The sequence below is a fragment of the Anopheles moucheti genome, chromosome 2 (assembly GCF_943734755.1).
Source record: "Anopheles moucheti chromosome 2, idAnoMoucSN_F20_07, whole genome shotgun sequence".
NCBI classification, from domain to species: domain Eukaryota; kingdom Metazoa; phylum Arthropoda; class Insecta; order Diptera; family Culicidae; genus Anopheles; species Anopheles moucheti.
The window spans coordinates 41936063-41959194 of record NC_069140.1 but is presented as its reverse complement, the minus strand read 5'-3'; the positions used below and the strand labels follow the sequence as shown (position 1 = coordinate 41959194).

General features: G+C 41.3%; 2 protein-coding genes across 2 annotated transcripts; both read left to right on the top strand.

The window, feature by feature from the left end:
• The first annotated feature begins 1100 nt into the window (after positions 1-1100).
• Positions 1101-9629, top strand: LOC128297781 (cellular tumor antigen p53-like). Its single transcript, XM_053033480.1, has 7 exons — positions 1101-1275; positions 1853-1949; positions 2033-2066; positions 2750-3188; positions 3322-3690; positions 3775-4173; positions 8926-9629. Exons 2-7 carry the CDS (start codon positions 1894-1896, stop codon positions 8985-8987), a joined length of 1359 nt encoding a protein of 452 aa, XP_052889440.1. The 5' UTR covers positions 1101-1275; positions 1853-1893; the 3' UTR covers positions 8988-9629.
• A 798-nt stretch (positions 9630-10427) lies between these two features.
• On the top strand, positions 10428-11803 carry LOC128297782 (lipase 3-like). The gene has a single exon (XM_053033481.1). It carries the CDS (start codon positions 10428-10430, stop codon positions 11670-11672), a length of 1245 nt encoding a protein of 414 aa, XP_052889441.1. The 3' UTR covers positions 11673-11803.
• The last annotated feature ends 11329 nt before the right edge of the window (positions 11804-23132 follow it).

The following is a 23132-nucleotide window of genomic DNA, read 5'->3' as shown; positions in this document are numbered from 1 at the left end:
CAAAAAAGGTATTTTCGACCAATTTTTTACCATTTTGATTGAATTTTGTGATATAAACTAGCTCAGCTATCAAATTTCCTAAAACCGCGTATCTCCGAATCCGCGTATAAGAGGAACCGCGTATCTTGGGGACTGCCTGTACATCAAAACGATTACCGGGTTGCACACCAACAATTTTGCGCATTTTACGCGATTTGTTGATGAAGAAATACAACAGCAATACGTTTTCCACTTCATTACACCATTGTTGCTTTTCTTGCTCTACAGTCGTCTTCCAAACAAAACAAACGCATAGGACAATTCAATAAAGCGCTAGAAACATTTGCACATTCAGCCATACACAAGTTCAATTCTATAAATAGCTAGCAGCTTGCATATTAGGACTGTTATAGGGATTAACTGGGGAATGATGACCGAAGGAAAAAAGCGTCGCAAAAACAGCTCAGAAAAAGTGGCACAAAAAATAATTTTTGCTGCGGCACAACTTTTTGTACATCGGTTGATGTTTTGTGCCGCCATGACAGTTGGTCCGATGAGGTCTTATTAAGACGTCTTTCCGCGGTCTTTTCGTCCCCAAAAAGACCGCGGAAAGACGTCTTTTCATGTGCCGTTTTGGAGCTTGGGTTAAAAACATTCTCAAATTGCGCGTCTGTGGACGTCGATACGTGTTAAAAATTTTCATTTGGTAAATCCATAGTATACATGGAAAAATAAAGTGTTGGCGAGAGAATCATAGATGGCATTGAAAGAAAAGAATTTAAAAAAGAGATGTGAAATCAAAAATGATTCTTGGGTGTGGGAAATAATGTTACCATGGAATATGCGTCGCCATCAACTAAATTGTATTGCGATTTTTTGCTATGCAAATTCTTTACGAACTTTCACAACACTGAATCGAATTTTACAACATTTGAAAAACGTTGTTAATATTAGAAAAGAGTGAAATGGTTGTTAAAAATGCAAGTGCAAAAATAATATTGACGTTTGCGACAAACGGAAGAGATACAAGAGGAAAACAGGAAGAAGAAAGTGACACAAAATGCCAAAGCATTGAAACCCGTACCTGGAGCTGGCTTGTGTTATTTTGATTTGAACGCTTGGTGCGATCGGTTGTTGTACGTTAATGCTCCGTGTGCTGTGTGGTTTCAAGTTCTACATGAGTTTGTCAGCAGTTGTGAGCCTAAGGTAGTGAAGTGTTTTTTACTCCCGCAGTTGCGAGTAAACTTTTCGTGATTGAATGTGAACTTTGTGATTAAAATATCTTGTCTAAAGTGTGTAAGTATTGCCATTTAACCTTAACAACCATCGTCACCTGTTTGGTACATGTAGAATTCATGATTAAATACTCAGAACCGGCAAATTACTATACGGCAGAGAGCATATAAAATTAAAGATGGCGCGTATGAAGATGAGTCATTTTTTCAATACCGGTTTTTGAACAAAGAAATCATGCGCCGGAGGCTTGGTTTCCGATGCGATGTGTAGCAAATGTGTAAAAATCAAGGGCCAAAGGGTGCGCATAATGAGGGGCTCGTTTCCACTTGTACGTCGTATGCGAAATTACACAATATTGCGGTTGGTGCGATTTCTCCGTGGGGTCAGGGTTATGCTTTTCTTCGAAGCGTTCACTCACACACATACCAGTGCCAGTTTCAGACGTTTCATTTTATGCTTCTTTCTCGTACTGGTATGGTACTGTCGGAGATTCTTTCTAATTCCTTTTTGTTCGTTCCTTCTGGCCGTTAAAAAAGGCCTGGCTCTCTACCTGCACCGAAGATAGACCGTGCCTTTTTCCCGAGAAAATGATCTTATAGATTTTGCTAAGCAAGTTTTCTTTTCTTTCCGCAAACAGGTAGGTGTATCTAAGTTTGCTATTGTAAGCATCGAAATAGCATGGATTTCCTGAATGCCGAAATGTTCGGTGACATCAACACCGGATCGTGCCAGAAGTAAGTAAAAATATCATAATTTTCAACGTTCATTAACTAAAGTTTTTAATGCTTTTCCCTTGTGTATCATTGTCTCGTTATAGCGTGGAAGATTGCCAGACACTGTTCCGCATGAATGTAAGTGTTTGATGATAAAATTTTTGATTTTTTTATGGGATACAGCCACGTTTATGCCTCTGATATTCCCTTTATTTTCGTTTGTGATATAAAAATCACAAACGGACCATAAATGCGCCGCATAAGTCAATCACAATAAGATGCTCCGGCTCATTACCTCTTTCTGATAAAAAGTTTAGCTTGCACGCATACGTACGCACACATACGGACTGGTCACTACCCCTAACTAACCCCCCCAAATAGGGGTGTGTTGGGGACGAAAGAGCAGTGAGAAAGCCCTACCGGCACACTACTACACGCAAAGTAAAAACGGGTTAACGCGCGAGCCATTCTCGCGAGTGGTTCCGCGCGAACCTGGTGGAGAAGATGTGGCTGAATATAAAATCACGCATACTGTTATGTGGAGCTATGCTCCGCCCAGCGTGTTAAAAAAACATGATCAAACATGAATCAACATGATCGTACGTGATCCGTGCTATGTCAGAAAGTAGCACTTTAAATGATTTTTCTTTAAGAAATTAATTTTAAATGTTATCAAAAACGGATTGGTTTTGTTGTATTTTTCTTTAAATGAAGTCAATGTTTGGCGTTAATTTGGCAGTATCACTTTCGTGCAGAACATCACGATACGTTGCAACATAATGGTTTTATGCTTTAAACTTCTTTTCCCATTCTTTTTATAGACCAACGATCTGTTACCACCACCGCCAGCAGGTGGTAATATAGATGAAATGTTGATGAGCGATTTCTTCCCGGGCAATGGCATCGTTGATATGCAGTGCGTAAAGTTTGAAGCCGAAACGCCAACAGCATTGTCCACGATGTATGGAGTGGAACCACCAAATCACTACAAGAAAACGCCAATCCTCGATGAATTTACTCATCCGTTGCTAAGTTTCACCGTCGGTATAAGTGGTAAACCGTGCAGTGCCTCATCTTGGTGCTACTCAACTGATCTGGAAAAGCTGTTCGTGAAGAAGAAAACTCCTGTTACATTTGACGTTTCGTTCTCTCAGCCAACCGAAGGCACATTGAAACTACGCATCATGCTGGTATATTCCAACTCACAGTACGCTTACAACACGATCACCAGATGCCAGGACGACATATCGAAGGATGGCGGTAAGTCTATCGTTTGTTTGTTTAAATAAATTTTAAAGCAACTTTTAAATATATACTTTTTTGCATTTCGCCGTTGGCACGGCGAATACATTATGCATCGGGTCGAATTCGTTTCATGTTTACTGTTTTACAGCTAAAGATTATAAGTTCAAAGAACACGTCGTGCGGTGCTTGAATCCGGAAGCCTCGTACACCGGTAGGGAAGATGGAGTGAACTTTGAGGATCGGCTAGCCGTGTTCGTCGATCTGAACAATGGCGGATCGGTGAATCAACAGAAACTACAGACGGTTCCCGTCTCGCTTGAATTTCTGTGCCAAAATTCATGCCCAACTATGGAGCGGCGTGCGACGACGCTTCTTTTCACGGCGGAAAACGAACACGGCACTCTGCTGGGCAGAAAGTCGATCTGTGTCAAGATCTGCAGCTGTCCTAAGCGCGACATGGAGAAGGATGAAAAGAAAGTAACGGGACGGGAGAGCAACAAGAATAAACGTAAGCAAGGTTAGTTCAAACACTACACTTCTTTGTATGAAGGGAATTAATGAGGTTTGAAATGTAATCGAAACCATTTTCCATCTGTTGCAGCAAATGAAACGGTGGTTTCTAGCACCGATCAACCCCCGCGTAAAATAAGCCGCCTTTCGAGTACGGATGTTAAAGCTACAGCTAACAGCACCATCTCAACTACCTCTCGTACATCGCCCACATCAGTGGCGGTGGCTACGTCCTCAATGCTGGGACAAGTAAAGCGAGAACCATCGTTCACTACGTTGGGGCGCTCGTTGAGCACTCTGTCCAACAACAGCACGGTCGACAACGATAGTTCGGCTGTCGTGCTGACACTGCGGTTGCCAGATTTGGCTTGCGCTGCAGATGTAGCTATGTACGCATTCAAGCATCTGAGTTCGATCCTGGTCAGCTGCAAAGATGAACAGGAGAAAACTCGATACGCCCAATATCTCTCCCACTGTCGACGCGTAAGGAGTAAGTATTCTTCGAGTCATCACTAGATAATACTTTCTTTTGTCATTTCATCGTTTCCCATTAAGAAATGTTGACCTATGTGCCAATTCCTATGTTTACTTGTATCACTGAAAACATTTATATTTGCTTCCAAGTGCTGTCGATTTTTTTACACGTAACAATATTATTAATTAATTCCTCCCTGCCTGAGCGATGGGGATGTGTCACATGTTGTTATTCAGCAGTAGAAAGGAGAGACACGAGTAATGTGTGTTGGAGAAGAAAACCATGCTCCGAGACATGCCACACGAGACAAGGGTGGGGACAACTCGTTCTAGAGGTTCGTACTATGATCGAAAGGTATTAGTACATGACCGTGCAGTACAAAAAGATGAAAAAATATGTAAGATTTCTCAGATTGCAAGTTTGAAAAAAGGCATGAGCCATACAAAAAAAAAGACTGGAAAAAACAAAACACAGTTAAAAAAACATCCAGATCAGAATGATCAACATGCCAAAAAATATGGGCATTAAGCCAAAAAATTATGGGCTTATAAAAAAACAGAAAAAAATAAAAAAAGATGGCAAAAAATACTTAGCCACAACAAAAAAAGGATGAAAAGAATAAGAAAACGCATCTGAGCAAATCATAAAATAATATAAAAAAGAATGTGCATTCAACAAAGTACAAAATAGCAAGTGCACGAAGGAAATAAAGCAATGTGCCATATACGGGCCTAGTATTCATCCATAAACGAAACCGTCCGCCAAAACGGGTTATGTGTTCAATCACTTCAAACTCAAACTCTCAAGGAGACCGATCAATATACAACTTAACGCCATTGGACGCTTGTAAAAAGCACAATAGCACCGAGAACCGACCCAGTTGTACACGGAGGAGAGAGTTAGAGATGGCAGCTTTGATATATGGTGGTGCACACCGGTGGGTGTGTACGTGCGTAAGTGAGTGGCAATCGAGAGGAAGGAGTAAAGCCAACCGGACCCCAAAACCAAAGCTATTGAAGTGGAACTGCTGACGCTCATGGCGTAACAGCATTTACATAACCCTGTGCCCCGGCGTCTCGTTGACGTTTCGAACCCTTGGCCGCTGTCACATCGAATTACTGTATGCTTTTCTGTCGTGACGACGGAGGGTAGCAGGAACCAACCGATTGACAATCTGGCCTAGGGCACCGATCGTTGAAGGCATATGCAAAATGGTAACCCGGATGCTGATCAACGACAAATAACGAAAGGCATAGGCTAAAAAATCCGCTTCTTGATACGTTCAAGGTTTGATAATGTCAATTCCAAACCTCTTCTTTAAAAAAATTCTTTTAAATTCTTAAAAATGTGAACCTATTCCTATTCCAATTTTGAATTTTTGAAATCCTTAAATGGGGCCCTTCTTTAATTTGCTACACTTTAATTTAAACTATTTAGATACGGTATAAGCCTTGACAATTGGGTTATAACTTTTATTAGATCTTCACGACTTAATGATAGCTCTCAAAGCAGCCGCAGAACTCTCACTCTCTTCTTCTCTAAGATTTCTCGAAAATAATGTCTAATTAGACGACTCTAGTGTTATGAAAGAAACGTTTTAAATTGCTGAATTGCTTGTCCCCCTACAATCGGCCCGAATAACACAACCATTTTATTGCACGTATAATCGTGCATATTATGCTTTAACATCCGATTTCCGGTCTCTCAATAGTTGCTGCACGTCCTTGGGCACTCGTATTGGAGCAGACGAAGATTCCGGTCATACCCCGGTGAAATCGTTATGATCCTTTTGTGGGTGTGTTCATGGTACGGGAAGTTACTATTGTTACTACTATTGCCAGGGTAAGTGGTCAGGGAAGGCTTTTTCGTTTAATTTTGTGTTTTGTAAATTTACAAATGCACTTAAATTCGCTTGTAGTTGCATCAACTACACTTGCACTCTACAGTAGTTTAGGCTTTTTTTTATAAATGTTTCTGAAGGAAAAACTCAAATTGGTTTGAACATCAAACATCATGTTTGGTTATATTTTAAAGAATATTTCGAGCGTACAGAAATAGATCTCATCGTGACTAAATAAGAAATCAACGTTATAAAACTATCCGTATCATTTAATTAAATTTTTTCTAGTGCAGTTGCCGTGAGTGTAAGCTGTAAGATTACATCATGTTCGGTTCTTCTTACTGATAATACAAATGGCCTATTTTTTTTAGCAGTTCTTCCTTTTTTTTCCCTTACAATTTTGATAGTTCTTGTTGTTCTTGGTGTAACGACTTACCTATTCCATGTCTGCCATTGCTAATAATGTTACTCATTTTTATTGCGTAGTTAGACCTTGTTACGGGGAAACAATCTGGAATATGGAATCATGGTAATGGTATTGTAAAAGACCACTGCCTTTACCATAACTACATCACTGGGCCTCGATCCGTTTCCAATAGAATAGTGGTGTATATCAAAATGCACATTTCATTTCTGATGATCTTGGGAATTTGTAATAAAAAAAAATGTTAAATTTAGGTAAAGTGTAATCAAGATAAAGACTGATAGTGTAGAATTCTGACCCCTTAGTGAATGGTGCCCTTTTTGGACACTATGTACTGCATCTATAAAGCATGTAATTTATCAATATATATTGCCAGTGATTATTCTTCGTAAACTTCACCATTTCCGGATTGCATTTTTATCGTTTCTTTGTTTTACAGTTAAGCCTAAAGCTTCTCTCAACGAGCATACAGGAATAATTGTTATCTACAAGAGTATGTTGCTGAATGAACTAAGCAATTACACAGCGTTAGCTGTAAATAATAATATAATATTGAATGTTTGACACACTTAATATCATTTTAGACGTGAGTCATATTTTATATTAATCATCCTATAAATGGTTTTTTTCCAAGCAAAAATACGCATATGTTGGTAAAAAAACAACAATTTCTGACCAGTTGTGAAAAAGTGTTTTTTTTTACTGAAAATCAACATAATTAACAATATTTATTTGGCTGCTTGCTATATGTACGAATTATCCACGGCGATCATCCATTCGCATGTTTAATATATAATTATTCTTTGCTTTCCGACTTCCTGTGCCTAAGTTTAACCGAAGCAAATGAAACATACTTAGCCGTGTTCGAAAGGCAGTTAATGTTGAGGATTTTATCCTCGTATGTATGTAATCGGTATCATATTACGGATTAGACTCGTCATACATCGGGATGCTGGTTGTGCCATGAGAATGACACCGGAGGTCTCGGTTCGTCCGGTCTTTTAAGTCGTCCACATGGACAGAGGAAGCGCGTGGTAGGCAAAAGTTGAGTTGGAGTGATGGCTTTGACTTGTCGGCCAGAAAGGCTGGCCCAACGACGGTACTCGACTGTGAGCGGTTTAGAGAACTTCAGAAGGCCAAGATTGTGTGCTGAATAAGTAAGGATGCTAAGTCCTGCGTTCGGGGAAATGACTCCTATGATATTTGGTATTGGGCTGATAGTCCGGCTTGAGAATGGCGGATTTATGGGCACTCGAAGACCTTAATTAATGTTCTGATGTCCTTAAGATGTCGGGACCTCCTACGGACGTAAAATGATCTTGCTTCGTAACGTCGTGTACCCGTGTATAGGTTGCCCAAAAGCAACAGTTTATCTCAAATTATTTAACGATTGTACCAACTCGGAAATAATTGAGTTCATAATAGCTATTGTGAGACATTGCTAGCTTTGCTCAAAGTTGATATGCTGACCAATAACAGTTGAATCATTTCTTTGTGAATTCTTTACTGGAAGAAAACGAACTTTTTCGTTGTATGAGCTTGGAGTGTATCCTTCGTCGGATGATGTTGCGTACATCAGTTCATTCGCTCTGTTCTGTCTTTCTATTACTGTGTGTCATAATACTTGTAGTGTTATAACTTCTTGGTGAGGTTGGTGGTGTATTGGTAACGGCGCCCGTGTTCACACGACAGGACCGATCCAAAATGCCATCCGGATCGATCCCCCTTTCGCGGGACTAACTATCCAGTTACATGGGAATATAAAATCAAAGAAAGCAAGACATGGCTGGCCTTAGACCTCTTGAGGTTATTGTGCCGATGAAATAAGTCTTTATAACTTCAATATTTTGTTTTTTTCGTAATGTTTACTCCAAAACTTAAAGAAAAATGTTTAAGTGCAGTGCTGTAGATATATAATGTACTATTTCTGTATGGCCAAAACTAAAAAAGTGCGTTCCAGGATTAAACATTTTTCCGTGCCGCATTATGCCTGTAAAATTAAATCACATAGTGGCCGGTTCGGATTTTGCGCAAGTCAAAACTTGCCACGTCCGTGAAATAAAAAAAAAGAAAAACGTTGATGAAGTAAAAATGCATTAATGCTCGAATGCAGCGTAATCGCCGATAATGAAAATTTAGCGCACTCTGTCGGACACTAGCACAACTACTTTTTCGTGCGGTTTTTTCTACTTTTTATATAACAATTGTTGCAAGAGCAAATATTTTAACAACTTAACACTAAATGAGAGTGAAAATTATACAGAGAGAGAGGGAGAGAGAGAGAGAGAGATTTTTTAATTTATAAAGAAAAATAATCCAGTAGCAAACATTGAATGTTCCATTTGTCTTCGCTGCTTTGGTATATTCTGATACTTGATACTCGGGGATTGGCTACACCACACGACGCTTCTTCATTACGCCTACTCTCGATTTCCAATGTCACTCAGCCACAATCATTATGCCAAGTAAGACCATTTACGACTGTTAAATTTGATCGTTGCAGAAAATTTCGAGAGATCCGCGGAAAAGCAAGATCAACCAAGCCTGGATTATGACTCTTCTTAGCCTACCTACCGGACACATCGCACCATGCAAAGCGAAGCAGTGCAATGCAAGGATGTAGTTAGGTTAGGCAGGAAACATTAATTTGTCGTAAAGCTGTAGTGTGAAGGTTATTTGTATAGAAGTTTAATTAATTGTTTATCCAGTAATGCGTAATAGGCAACAGTACTATCATTGTACTTATCGTTAAGCATCAGGTGCATTAATGTTTGTATTTTATTTTGTAAAACAGTAATGCAAAAGTGCACCTGGAACAGTACATTCAGATAATGGCAATTTGCGATCACGCGCAAATTAGAGTTAATAATGTATGTTAATTTTATTCCCAAGTGTTACGTAAGCTATCAAAGCCATTGGACGTATATTCGTTGTTGACAATGCGCTTAAAACAATTGAGTTAACGATCAAACAATTAATATTTTTGTTGTAAACCAATACTAACGATACATGTCATAACATTAACGCGACTATAAGTATAAAAGTAATTATCAAGTAAGAAGTTTGAAGAATTCATTGCAAATGAAACTGATATAGTACAGTGTATTTCCTAATATTTCGTTAGTTTCGGATTATTTCTATCATAAGGTTACCTACGATGTATGTATAATTCTGAGTGAAAAATGCAGACTGTTACAGTTGCATAAAAATGAAATTGAAAAAGACAATACAAAACTCGAAACACATGCCATTAAAATAGTTGGTTTTTAATACTTGCGTTTTCATTTGCAAGTTCCATGCGCGCTTTATTCGATGACTACATCACTCCTGAAAGTATGCAATTGCAGCGCAGCTAACTACTCGCAGAGAGTCGTCGAATGTCGATTTCACATAACCCCGCAATGTATGCAATTTTGACACCAGATCGAAATTTCCGTTAGTGAACGACCGTACATTCTTATCGACTGCTGGTTTAACCTGAAGAGAGAGGTACTTGAAGATATTTATAGGCTCACTTAAATCTACTGGCATTTTGCATTCTTTCGCTCTCGTAGGCATTGGGCAAGTATTTCGCTTGCTAATCTTTTCGTTAGATAATCTAGAAGTTTCCTGTCATGTCTTAACATTAGCACGACATGTATCACAAATTGCCCTAAAAATGAATTGTAAGTGCTACCACGCGATGCACTTTGTACGTAAACTCCACTGATCCACTTACCCTTCCAGCTAAATGGCCCACTGTGTAATGTGTTGTGGAAAAAGGTCCTTGAATGACGCGAAGAAAGTCGATTGTGTAAAGTGGAGTCAAGTGTTGGGTACAATACGTTGTGAAGACGAGTGTGATTGCACTTTTCTGGTATTAGCTGCAGCTTGTTAATCTGCCCGTGCGGAACACTCGATACCAAGTTCGCGCGACAAGCTCTTTGGCAAGAGTTTTTAAGTCGCGCGAAACCGGTTGCAAAGGTGTAGTATCTTCTGAGCAGACGATCAAGTAAGGTCAGCGGTATGAAGCAAAACGTTTCGAACGGACGCAACTTTCTGTCGTCGGTGTGGTTTATGCTGGTTTTGCTAGCAGCTAACACGCACCGTATAGCCGCTGCACGTTCGGCTAGGGCAGGATTTCAAGTGGACAGTGAAGATGGACGTTTGTCTGTACCGGAGCTGGTGTCGAAGTACGGATACGACGTGGAGGAACACTCGCTTAACACGGAGGATGGTTACCGGTTGACGTTACATCGTGTACAGAGTCCCGGCCACACGAATGGAACGGTCGTGCTTCTGATGCACGGTCTGCTGTGCAGCTCGGCCGACTGGCTAATGATCGGCCCGGGTAATGCATTTGCCTACCTTCTGGCGGACCAGGGCTATGACGTTTGGTTGGGAAATGCGCGTGGAAATCGGTACTCACGCAACCACGACACGATCAACCCGGACGATAATTCCTTTTGGAAGTTTTCCTGGCATGAAATCGGACGGTACGATATCCCGGCCACGATCGACTACATACTCGACAGTACCGGACACCGGCGTTTGCAGTACATTGGTCACTCCCAGGGTACTACGGGATTCTTCGTGATGGCTTCCACCCGGCCCGAATACAACGATAAGATCATCCAGATGAATGCGCTCGCACCGGTCGCTTTCATGGGTAACATGAAAAGTCCACTGTTGCGGTTCATGACCAAGTTCCTGAAAACGCTCGACATTCTACTGGCCCTGTTCGGAGTCGGCGAGTTCATGCCCAACAAACCGATTCTGCACGAGATCGCCAAGCACATCTGTCCGCCCGATTCGAAGATAAATATGTGTGCCCATCTACTCTTCCTGTTGGCAGGATACAACCCCTCCCAGATGGATCCATCGATTCTACCCGTTCTGTTCGGCCATACACCGGCCGGATCGGCCACAAAGCAATTGGTTCACTACGCACAGGAGGTTCTGTCGAATCGATTCGAAATGTACGACTATGGCATGCTGAAAAATGTGCTCATCTACGGAACGACCACACCGCCAGAGTACGATCTTTCGTTGGTAACCGCACCGGTGATGATGTACTACGGGAAGAACGATTTTCTCGCAACTCCAGAAGATGTGCACAGGCTCGAGGCGAAGTTGCCCAACCTGAAGAAAAGTGTACTGGTGAACGATGATTTATTCACCCATTTGGACTTTCTGATAGCGAATGATGTTCGGCATTTGCTGTATGAACCGGTGATGGAAGGAATGGCATCCGCTGAAGTGTTGGATTAATTGAATGGAATCGATAGTTCTAAGTCGTAAATTGCAGTGCAGCGCACATCACTGAACTTCACATATGCGTTCAAGTATATGATAATAGATTTTATTATAAGCGTTTGCTGATAGTCAAGCATTCATGAACAAAGCTCAACGCTAAACATTGCAATAAACATAAGCCACGAATCGTGTGCCATTGCGATGGATTACGGGGAGAAACATGACTGATAGATAGGAATCGTATAATAAAGGAATTTATGAGCAGATTAACATGTGTTTTTCACTTCAAAAAGCACTTGGCGTGCAGCAAAAAGTTGGAATTTAAAACTGAAAAGTAAAGAAACAGGTAAGTAAAACAAGTAAGCGTTGATATGACTAGTTATCTAGCTATTTCAGCCGGTGGCAAGTACTTAGACTTGAAAATAGATCAAATACGGTTTAAATTAAATGTTTCTTGTTAACATACTTGTGATGTGCAATTTGAAACAGTTGGTCATATCAATAGGGGCGTCTCGGTGGTGCATTGGTAACGGCGCCGGTCTTCAGACGATAGGACTGGTCCAAAATCCCATTCGAACCGGAAGTCATATTTTATATGACTCCATAAGCAAAATTGTGCATTGAATTAGAATTGTTCAATAGTCAATAATCTCTAGTAGTCCACTAAAAAGTAACTTAATTTAAAATTGAACTTCACACGCTTGTTTGAAACAATCGACAACGGCGTGATTTTTAAATTTCTTGAAACTTACTTCTCGATCCATCATTATAGACGGTTTGTCGCGTTTCAAACGTCAAAATATTAAGGTGCCCGCAAACGAATGTAACCACCGACCAGCGCAGCTCAGCTTGTGAATGACACGCCTAGCGAGCGCTTGCTTGCAGTCGTGTAAATTACTCTGAACGCGCCAGCAGATAGGCACGGGGTCAGCAACACTCCACCGCGCACAACACACACAAAAGCAGACGAGCAACAACACGGGGCAACAACGGAGAAGTGCTGTTGTTCGGCAAAGTGTTCAGAAAATAGTCGAAGAGACAAGTGCTGTTCTCATCTCATCTGCTGAAAAACACGGGTAATGTTTCTGCTGTTATCAAACGTTGTGTTATCATGAACAAGAACGTGTGTGCGTGTGTTTTTGTGCAATGTTCGAAACAATAGTGAAAGCAGAAACGTAATGAGCTCCGATTCGTACAGCGAAAAACATGCAACGCAGGCACCAAAGGGGAGTGTCAACAGTGTGTACGCGAAAATCGTCTGTGGAATGAAAATTTGAGCAAATTTTCCTCTTCCCATCTCACGCAGACACACTGTTCGTTGTTGTTGGGAGTGGGTGGGTCGCGTCAACGTAGATATGTGTGTGCGACAAACGGATGCGTACAAGAAAATCCCAGTGTACGCGAAAGAGAGTAACAAAAAAAGAACACAAGTGAAAATATCGTCGAAAAAATTGCAGATGCCAACTTTATGTTCTAGTAACCATAGGAAACCACTAACAGTGGGTGCGTGTGGTTTTGTTGTTTTCTTTTGCCAAAGAAAGTTGTTTACTTGCGTGACATCGTTGCAAGTTGGAAGGTGTTTGTGTCGCGGTGTAGCGAATGAAAAAAAAGACACATATTATGAAACCTTTTCACCCTTTTCACTAGTTTCCCCAAAGCAGGGTTCATATACGTTGACATTTGGTTACGTTAGGGGTTGTTTGTGGTGTGCAAATGTGCGTAAGCCGCCCCCTTTCTTTTTTCTTCAAAAAGGTCAATTTTCCTATCGGTGCAAAAGTGCACTATCGTCTCATGCTCTTTCCCCTCCGGTCAATTTCACGGCCATAAGATAAAGAACCTCACGACCGTGCAGCGAAAGCCACTATTGGGAAAAACAATCATCATACCCCTTACCACGTTGCAGTTTCCTTATTTGTATCTTCCTGCAGCGCAATTTTTAACGTATTGGCGGCACTCACAAAAAATAATAGTATGGAACTACATTCGTGGGAGCTGTGGCATGAACGAGAAATCGAATTTGTCGTGTGTTCATGGTTGGAGGTGAAAACGGTACGGCAATGGCAACAATAACATTGCTCCATGGTGGTAGTAGGCCGCGAGCAACGTGTACCAACAACCAACGGCGCGTATAACGGGTGTGTGGAATCCATCCATCCATCCCCATCCAATACGAGAAACCGACAAGCCCGTCACCAACTCCGTAGGCGAACGGCAGCCGTGTAACCTCGACATTTCCTGTGCTTTTTAATGGTGCACTCTGCACCGAAACCAGCACCGCGGGGCTCGGCAGTACAACTGAGCTTTACTGACCAGTGTTGTGGCTAATGAATCATTCGAGTAGCCTCATTCATTTGAATCCTATGTAAAGAGTCTTTAGAATTGAATGTCGAGTTTCTAAACTTTCATGAATCGTCATGAAGAGGAATCATAAATTCGTAAAGAATCCTAGAAGATTCATGAATCATCAAAGATTCATGAACTCCCAAATGAATTCGCGAATCCCTGAAAAGCTTTCCAATGAGTTGCCAATAAATTTTGGGTTCACACATTTTTTAAATGTTTCTAGCAACTGAAATATGAATAATTCATGAAAGAACCCTACTGCTGCTAGTATTGTATGGCCCTTGGAGGATTCATGAATTCATTACTCTTTAGAATCGAGTTTCAGAGTCTTTCATTCAGATTCACAAATCTGAATCATATTCACTATCAGTAATCGTTATGTTTTTATCATCTCATTGCAGCAAACAGCCTTTTCAATTGGGGTGCAGGTGCATCACATAGTGGCAGTGGCAAAAGAGAAAGCATCCCACCCGTGTCCCGTGTGTGTGAGAGAGGATATGTACGAGTCCAATCGGGTGCAGTGCTGTGTGCAGGTGTGTGAGTTTCAGCTCCATTCGTTCCACCGTGTCTAAATCAGCTGTGCAATCCGCGGGCTGCGTGCCGTGAAAGCCGTGCGCGTACTTCACATATCCGATCGCGCGATCGTACGCACCGCGCATCCACTGTAGCAGTGTGTGTTTGTGTTCGCGTCACCGTACACGCTGTAGGTAGTGTGTCTGTGCTGCAAGCAAGCTGGAAGGTAGATGGTTATGGTTAGTCATCATCGATCGATTCGCCACGCTTCACCGCAGATACCACTAGGAGTGAAGAAGTGAATGCAGTGCAGCGGCTGCGATCGTGTTAGTGTTTCGCATTGTGCGCGGGAGTGCGTACTTTAGTGTGTATGCGTGTGTATGTGTGTGTGCGTGCGTGTATGTGATGATCGACGGAAGGTATCAACTTCCAAACGTGGCCGCTCGTTGTTGACCGGTGCGAGAAGCAACAGCAGAGTTGTGATTCGCGATCAAGCTGAAGTTAGCTGCGCATGGGAATGTATATTGTTATTATGGATGTGTGCGTTTTTGCGTAAATCCAAAAGGAAGAAGTAGTGGATACGCGGTGTGTTATCGACAGCTCTGGGTTTGCAACAGAAAAAAGGCCTAAAGGCAATAGAAAGGAGCTAAGCGAGGTGGCAGCGTGGCACCACAAGCGAGTTTCACCACAGATGATCGAGGTGACGGCAGGCAACAAAATATAATCGATCGCAACGGAGTGGCACAAAAAAACACAGGTAAGCGTGTTACCGAATCCTTGTGCAGGACAGATATATTTGTGGAGCAGATATATTTGTGGCAATCGATGTACTAAAATGGTATTTTAATCGGACACGTGCCGGTCCCGGGTTCAACCATGCTTTAGCACATAAGTAGATACATTAGTTGACGGTATATTACTACGCTTTTTTAGATGTATATATATCTATCTGATCGAATATATAACGCATAACTGATATAACGCACATAAGGCAGAGAGATTAAGATGGTCTGAGCATCTTTTAATTTTTACTTGAAAGATCTCCTTTGCCTTGTAAAACCATCAAATTTGTTGGTTCTGTTTGAATGGAGACGAAGGATTTCATTGGGGTGCGTCGATTTGACGGTATTTGTTGCTAGTATTTTCGAGGTCAGACATGGGTGAAAACACACACACTGCATAAGTTCGGCTTTTATTTTGCCAAACGATGGGTTGCAAGTATGAAGAATGGTTACCGTAGTACTGGAAGTGAATGTTTAGCGTGGTCCCTTAAAACATACTTCATGTTTGCGCCGAACAATCGTATTTTAAGATAAAACGGCTACAGTCGATAACAGAAAAAATGATCGAGAATCCCTATTATCAAACGACATTCCAATCAAACGAACGAAGTTGTAAAGTCTGCCAATTTACAAAACAGAGTTTCGAGATGATCGCGTTTAAAGTTAGGCCTTCCGTTGCTTCTAAGACATTGTTTCGCTTTTCAGTCTGTTACTTTAAAACAATATATATGATGAATATCTGCGAGTGAAGTGTTCGATAAAGTAGATAGTCTAAGGATTTTTATGCTCAAAAATGCTTTCTTTGATTTTGCGTACTGTGCGTACTACCTTAAATTAAATGCATAATTGTTCTTGTGACGTACCTTCCTAGTCGTTGAAAAGTACACCAACAAAACAATTTGTACCGAAATTGTACACCTTTATTGTCATCGCTTAAAAGAATACAAATCACTCCCCCGCCCAAAAATGAGATTGAGAGAGTTAATCGACTGTGAATTGATGAAAATTCAACCGGCCAACCAGTACAGCCGGTGTATGTCGGAAAGGGGTAGGAAACTATTTGGCGACGTTCGTTGCAAATTGATTGCCCGTTTGGCATTTCGCAAACTTGCCGGAAATGTAGTACGTCCAGCTCACATAACGATAGCAGGCAAAATGTGCAAAACAGTAAAGCGTTTAAAGAGATGAAAATGTTTTTCCCTTTTTGCACGTTTCCCTCGGCTTATCCGGTGGGGCACAGGAGAGAAACTTAATGAATAAAATATTCCTGCCGCTCGATTGTGTCCCGTCTTGTCGGGGTTTGAAGTAAAGTCTGCAAAACGAATGATACACTAGATAGATGGATTGTAACGCACTGCATTAATCACCGGGATTTTCTTTATCGGTTTCGCAAGACGAGAGATCACACGACGTGGATAAATTGATCGTGACGATCACCAAAGTTTATAAAACGCACGATCGCGTCTAGTCTTACCTTTTACGGAGCATTTAAGAGCAGCTATGATTGATTAGAATTTACAAAACGAATTTTTAACTATTGTTGAAATTCTTTTGTAACATTCATTAAACTGCCATTCATTTACAACATTTACAACACGGTTTGTTGACACGAGCAGCAGCATGATGGTGATGGCCAATAACTCGTAGCTTTGTTTACAGTAGGAAAAAAAGTCCATTACACGAGCTGCGGCAAATGTTGTACAACATAGACTTCCACGTAGATGTATGGGATGCGGTGTATTTACCATTTGTAGTTTTTGCCCAGCAGCGAATGGTTCTGATCGACCCATTCAACCCATTCATTTACCTTTTCCACTGCATAGAACACCCAACTCAATAAATCGATTGGTATAAATAAATGTTTACCCTGTGCTGTACCGTTCCGAGCATAAGTAGCACTAGAATATGCTCGTGGTATTCTATCTGCAGGGTAAAGGAGTTATGTTTGCGCTGGAGTCTGTTTCGTTGAGTTTTATTGTTCCCATTTCTCGTTTCACGTTTGGCGTTCTCGTGCTCTTTTCAAAAGCATTCCCTTGCGGGTTGTTGAACTTTTTCGGTTGGCCTGGTATGAAGATTCCCCGCCCGTCCAATCGTGCTAACTGGTTCGTGTGTCTGGTTTCTGTCACCGGCACGTTTCGGTGAAGTGAGGAGGTCTATCAAGTGTTTCTTCTATCGATAATAATGCAGCTGAGATGCAACTCACGGGCTTGGTGTGGTCCATTATGTATCGAGGCTTTAAAGATGTTTCACAACGGTTGATTAGTTATTTAAACAAAATGAAACTAAAGTTATCATGTTTTTATAATTCTTTTAGATATCTAAGCGATATCTAAAAGAGATCCTGTTAGCGACATAATAGTTGTGATAAGAATCCAATCGAAATCACAAACAATTCGTTTGTTGTGTCAGAATATATATTTCCGTTGACTCACTACTTGCCTATTTTGGGAACTGAAGGAATATTATACGCAGAATTTGTGATAAGATTCCTTATTACGTTAAAAGTAATACATGTTAGTTTTTGAATTAGACGCAATCAATCTAATCTATTATCCAACTCCCTAACTAACTACCTAATATTTGCTATAAACTTTAAGAATGTTGATGATCGGTGTGAAACATGACACCGTAGACAAACAATTATAAAATGATTTTCTACTTGCTCAATAGTTGCGACAAAAAAACACGGATTCTACCTCGAATCGCCCTGTATTCAACATTTTGTCCCTAGAATCTCTTAAAGCTCGAGAAAGGTTTCCAACATTCTTTGGGCGCTAAAGCCGGTGTTTAGCATGGGAAGACATTATCTAGGTCAATATTTGTCTGGCCATATGCTACCCAGCAAAACGGCGACGATGTTCTGGATGGAACACGAGCCCACGTGAAGTTTAATGGTTGTATTATGGCACCATGGACGTATGCCACTCTTTGCGAGAGTACACGTCAATACGCCAGAAAACGTGCCCGTGCATTAGCGGTTTCAAGTGGCATAAAAATATTTCAACCTTCTTCTGTTTGCTAGCTCTGGCCGGTGGAGGAGGTTAGTTCCAGCTGAATATTTTCATCCAATCTGCGGAGCTGATGGAATGATTCGCCGAGAGGCAGAGAAATCTGTTCACTTCTAATGCATCGACCGAGGACAAAATCGGTACCATCAATCTTTGCTGTGGGCCATAAGCCCGCACCGCTAATGAGTCGATCGATCCGGTATTCGCTTCCAACTCGCCATACGGACTATTAATGTGAGGGATGTAAGGGGCCCGGAATGGATGAGGCTGGAGCGTAGCCTACACGAATTGAGGCTATTGCGGAAGGAGAAAAAGGGTCTACACGGGTTACCGGCTTGGAACCCCGCTGTCTTTTGCAGCGCTCTAGCGTCGAGTGTCGGTTCGGTTCGACTAATGATATGGAAGTGATCCCCAAGTGCACGTGTGTCGCGATAATAGTTATCAGGTTTTTTTAAAGTGTGTGCATCCCTAAAGCGAAGCGCCACTTGAAAAAAGGAGAGAGAGAGATGACGGATATTGTTGCTGCTGGAATGGTTTGTCTCGTTGCACTATTTCTCCACTCCTATTACCATACCGTCAAAGACTATGACGCCGATAGTATCGGTTCCTCTTCTGCCAGCAATCAAACCTAATAGCTGGGTAGTAACAGGAAGGCAGCGCAGCAGCGCCAGGCCCTACTTTGGTGATTTTTTCCGTCTTGGTTCGATCTGTGAAATTACACATCCACTTTCAATCCCGTCCCGTTGTCTGGTTCGCTTGTCTGTTCCGCTTCCTCATCTATCTCGCGCTTTTTTGCCATCTTACATGTCTGGCGGACGATTTGGGGCGTATGGTAAATTAGTTTACCTTCCCTTGCTCTCGCCCATACGCACGCCTCGGCATATCGTACATTAAATCGCCCCACCTCACGCCCCGTAACTGTCTGTTGGGCTTTTTCCCTTCCCTCGGCCTCAATGCTGCGGAGTGCAAATTCTTTCTAAAATTATGCCGCCAGCAACTCATTCGCTCTATCCAGCAACAGCACGTGAAGATGTTCATGTTTCATTAACGGAGGTTTCGTGCCTTCACATCACATCTTTACCTCTGTCATTGAGGTCGCGCGGGTCTGGTTTGGGCGGCGGGTGTAAATTAAGACCCTTCGTTCCGCATGGTGCTCTAGATGAACGACGTGGAAGAGTGAAACGAGGAACTAGGAAGCACAATGTGTGTGAAAGATTAGTGTAGCTAAAGTTTTAAAGCTTTATAAATGTGTTTTACTTTTTTTTGTGGAACAACGTTTTAACACCTTTCGTTTAGTCGATCGAACGGACGACAAATGTAGTCAAAAAGAAAATATTGTAAATTCTTCCAACTTCAAATCCCTTCCGTAGCAAACCTTTTTATCATCGTGGTACTATTTTTCGTAACAATTTCGTATTGATCCGTAGTCGAACTGCTCGTTACGTACATACCGTCGAACTCGAAATTGCTCCGGCGATGGTGTAACAGCTGTGATAACAGAAGCATCAAGCTGCAACACAACGCATCACTCTCCATTCTTCAGCACCTAATCAGGATGACCTACATAAAGAAAACTGGCAGAAGAAAATCAGTTGCGCGGGTGATGATGCGTTTGCCACGCCGCGCCTTGGTTTTGCGGCATCTGTTGGTTTGCGTTTTTTGGCGGTCGTTGACACGATGGGCTATTGCGCGTTGTATACATGTCACACTGTGCTTCAGTAATGATCACGTAGAAGAAAACTTTGGACACTATAAGCAGTAATAGTAATAGTATATTAGTAGTGTAAGATATTGGCTTTTGTTCCTCTTACATATCACATATTAATTTGCAAGCGTTGTTTGTTGATTTGTTTAATTTTTTTTCATGTTTGTATTTCAGTATTGCGGACAAAACGTTCAGTTGTTACATGTTTCCAATCCATCTTCTTGTACCGGTTTTACGTTAGTTTTCCTTTGTTGGTCTGTTTTACTAAAGCTACCCCTTGTTCTTATGGCGCGTGAATAAAGTCTATCGTATTTCACCTTCTGATATTTTATAGCAGGGATCGTCATAGTGTGAGATCGTCGGTCGAATTACCTCGGCTGTTTTCTTAATGTAATTTTAGTTTTGTTAAACAACGCCATTGCTTCAATTTATTCTGAGACTCTGAGATCAATTTAAAAAAATTGCACAAGGTTTGGTACCATTCGCGATACCCTCGGTGTATTTGATCGAAAATCATGCCAAGAGACCTATATAGCCACTCCTGGAAAACGAGTTTATTCTACAATTTTGTGTAAGAAATTTATATCATCTGTATGGGCCTTGTGTCACACAAAAAATGCTTCCCTCGGTCTAATACCTAAGGGGACAATAGGCTTGGATATATACATTGAGGCGACCCCTGGTTTATAACAGATTGACTCGTGGCGATCTCCGGCTTCCTGTAGCACCACCAGACAACTCAGGTGGGTTGGATTAATGGATAGACAGCCTCTGTCTTTGGAGCATATACGCACACAAACACAACATTGTGAGACATTGTGCTAGCCGATGTTTAGACGAAAGACTGTGGGATGCAGATGGTAGGCTGTGTGGGAGATGGATAGGAATTACTGGAACCATTTTTATTAGCCGTTTGTCGTGTGTTGAATGAGACCAATTCAAGGTTCGATTATGTCCCCACCCTACGGGCACAACGAATGTGGCGTGCGACGGAAAGTTTGTGCAAGGTGAAGATCAGTCATTTCAGACATTTCTTTGAGACGATCGTGTTTGAAAAAAAAACGGTTACAACAACCCGTCTGTTCCGTAGAGTAACTTCTCCAGATCGAGCAAACAAAATGCTTTTATTTTTTGTTTTGTTTTTTTTTCGGTTGCCACATGTAATTTTTCGAAGGAAATAGCCCACTAGTTGTATAAACATCCGTGTTCGTGCTGCACAAAAGGTAGATGACGATCAGTGGAGCTTAATCCATATTTTGTTAGTTGCGTGTGATCGAATCAGAAGTACTGTGAATTTACATTAAAATGATTAAAATTAGCATTTCATTTTGATGATTTTCAACTTTTATGTACAGGTATTGTTTTTGCCCATAAGTTACCATTAACGCATACTTCATGAATAATGTACAAACGTAAATTGAAGTCTTTCGTTTCCATACAGTTGATATTTTCGACGGATATTTTCTTCCGATGCGATGTCAGTCCTAGAAATTAACAGCATATGCCGATTTAGACGGAGAACTTACAGAATTAGATAAAGAAGCAATTGATTACGGCTTTCGCAATACTTTCAGTAGTTGTCTCGATAAGAAATTGTTCCTTTTACGACTCGGGAAAACAGTATCAATGAATGAAGCTCTAGATCGCCACTAGCAAGTAACACTCGAGCTGTAATCGTCACCAAATGTGTTATTGTACAAGTAGGGGTAAGGTAGCTTATCTTCGGATGTAGAGTATAGAAATAATCACTTGCCTTGTCCATCTGTTGTGTGTTTGTGTAAAATACTGCGCCAATAATCCACTCGACAGCCTCGATGTCGCAAAACACCACTTGATCGTTCCTCTTGCTCGCTGTAAAGGTTCGTACACCAAGGTACGATGTACACCTTCAATGAAACGCATGAATGGTTCTTCACTTTATGCTTGCAGCAAGTGCGCCATCACAGCACGGTGAAGAGGGTCATTCGAAAGGCAAACTGAAAACCTCCATCCACAACGGTTGTGCCGCCTTTCTTAAGTGTCCGGTGAACTTGATCGCTGTATCGATTGCAACATACGCTTTCAAACTGGTGCATGGGGTACTGATAAAGCTTGCTTCAGTTGTTATCGGTGGGCGAGCAGCGTTAGAACGGAAGAAGCCCAAAAAGGGAAACCTCGCGTTTGACGGTGCCCCGGGTGCAATTGGAAATTTGCTTTACAACCACACCGTCTGTCCCTGGGTGAAACCTTCACCGCGGGAGGGAACCGTGGCATCGGTAATTAATGAGGTCAAGTATGGGTACGAATTTTATGGTTTTAGAATTTTACGACTTTTCTTTGTATTTTGTTCCGGAGAGATTGGGGAAAAAAGGGTATGAAGTTATTCCCTTCATGGCAGCGAAGGTTTCATGGTGCACCCGAATTTACCTTCACAAAGGTTATTTAACCTTTTTTTTCTACGGTTGACAAATGAGGTGGTCCCCGTAGAAAGGTGCAATACAAATAATACAATGCCAAAATTAGTGTCGCGACCAAATCTTCATGTGGCATTCGAAGCGGAAGAACCCGTTCGTAAACGCCGACGCGTTCAAGTGTCTTCTCGGTGACATCATTATGCGGTGGCAAGGCTCATGGTATTGCAAAGTTTACTTTCATTCTGCTGATCTTTTGAAATCCTTAAGAAATTTTCTAAACGAAAAAAAACGTTACTCTACGTTTTGTTATCATTCATTACTTTGTTGGACGGCATTGTTTTGTTGTTATGTTTTAAATATTGTGTCATATTTACATGAGTGATGTACTTTACATAACAAATTCAGGGTGTTACGGACGTCCGTATGTGTTTAATGGATATTTCAAATAAGAGAAAATATTTAAAAACCGACTTATATGAGAGAATTCGTCGTTTGTAAGAACAGAACTACTGATCACAACACTTTCGAGACTGAATCAATTTTTATAATATATAATCCATCAATTTTTATAATATAAAAGTAAACTGTTCCTTCAAAATATAACAACGTTTAAAGAGTTTTTCGGTTCGTCTGGGTGGAATACAAAATTGTAAAAAATCTAAAAACAACGATCGACCTCTGTCAGACACTTGTAGACACTCACGGTTTTGGTATCCCCCTTCGCAATTACC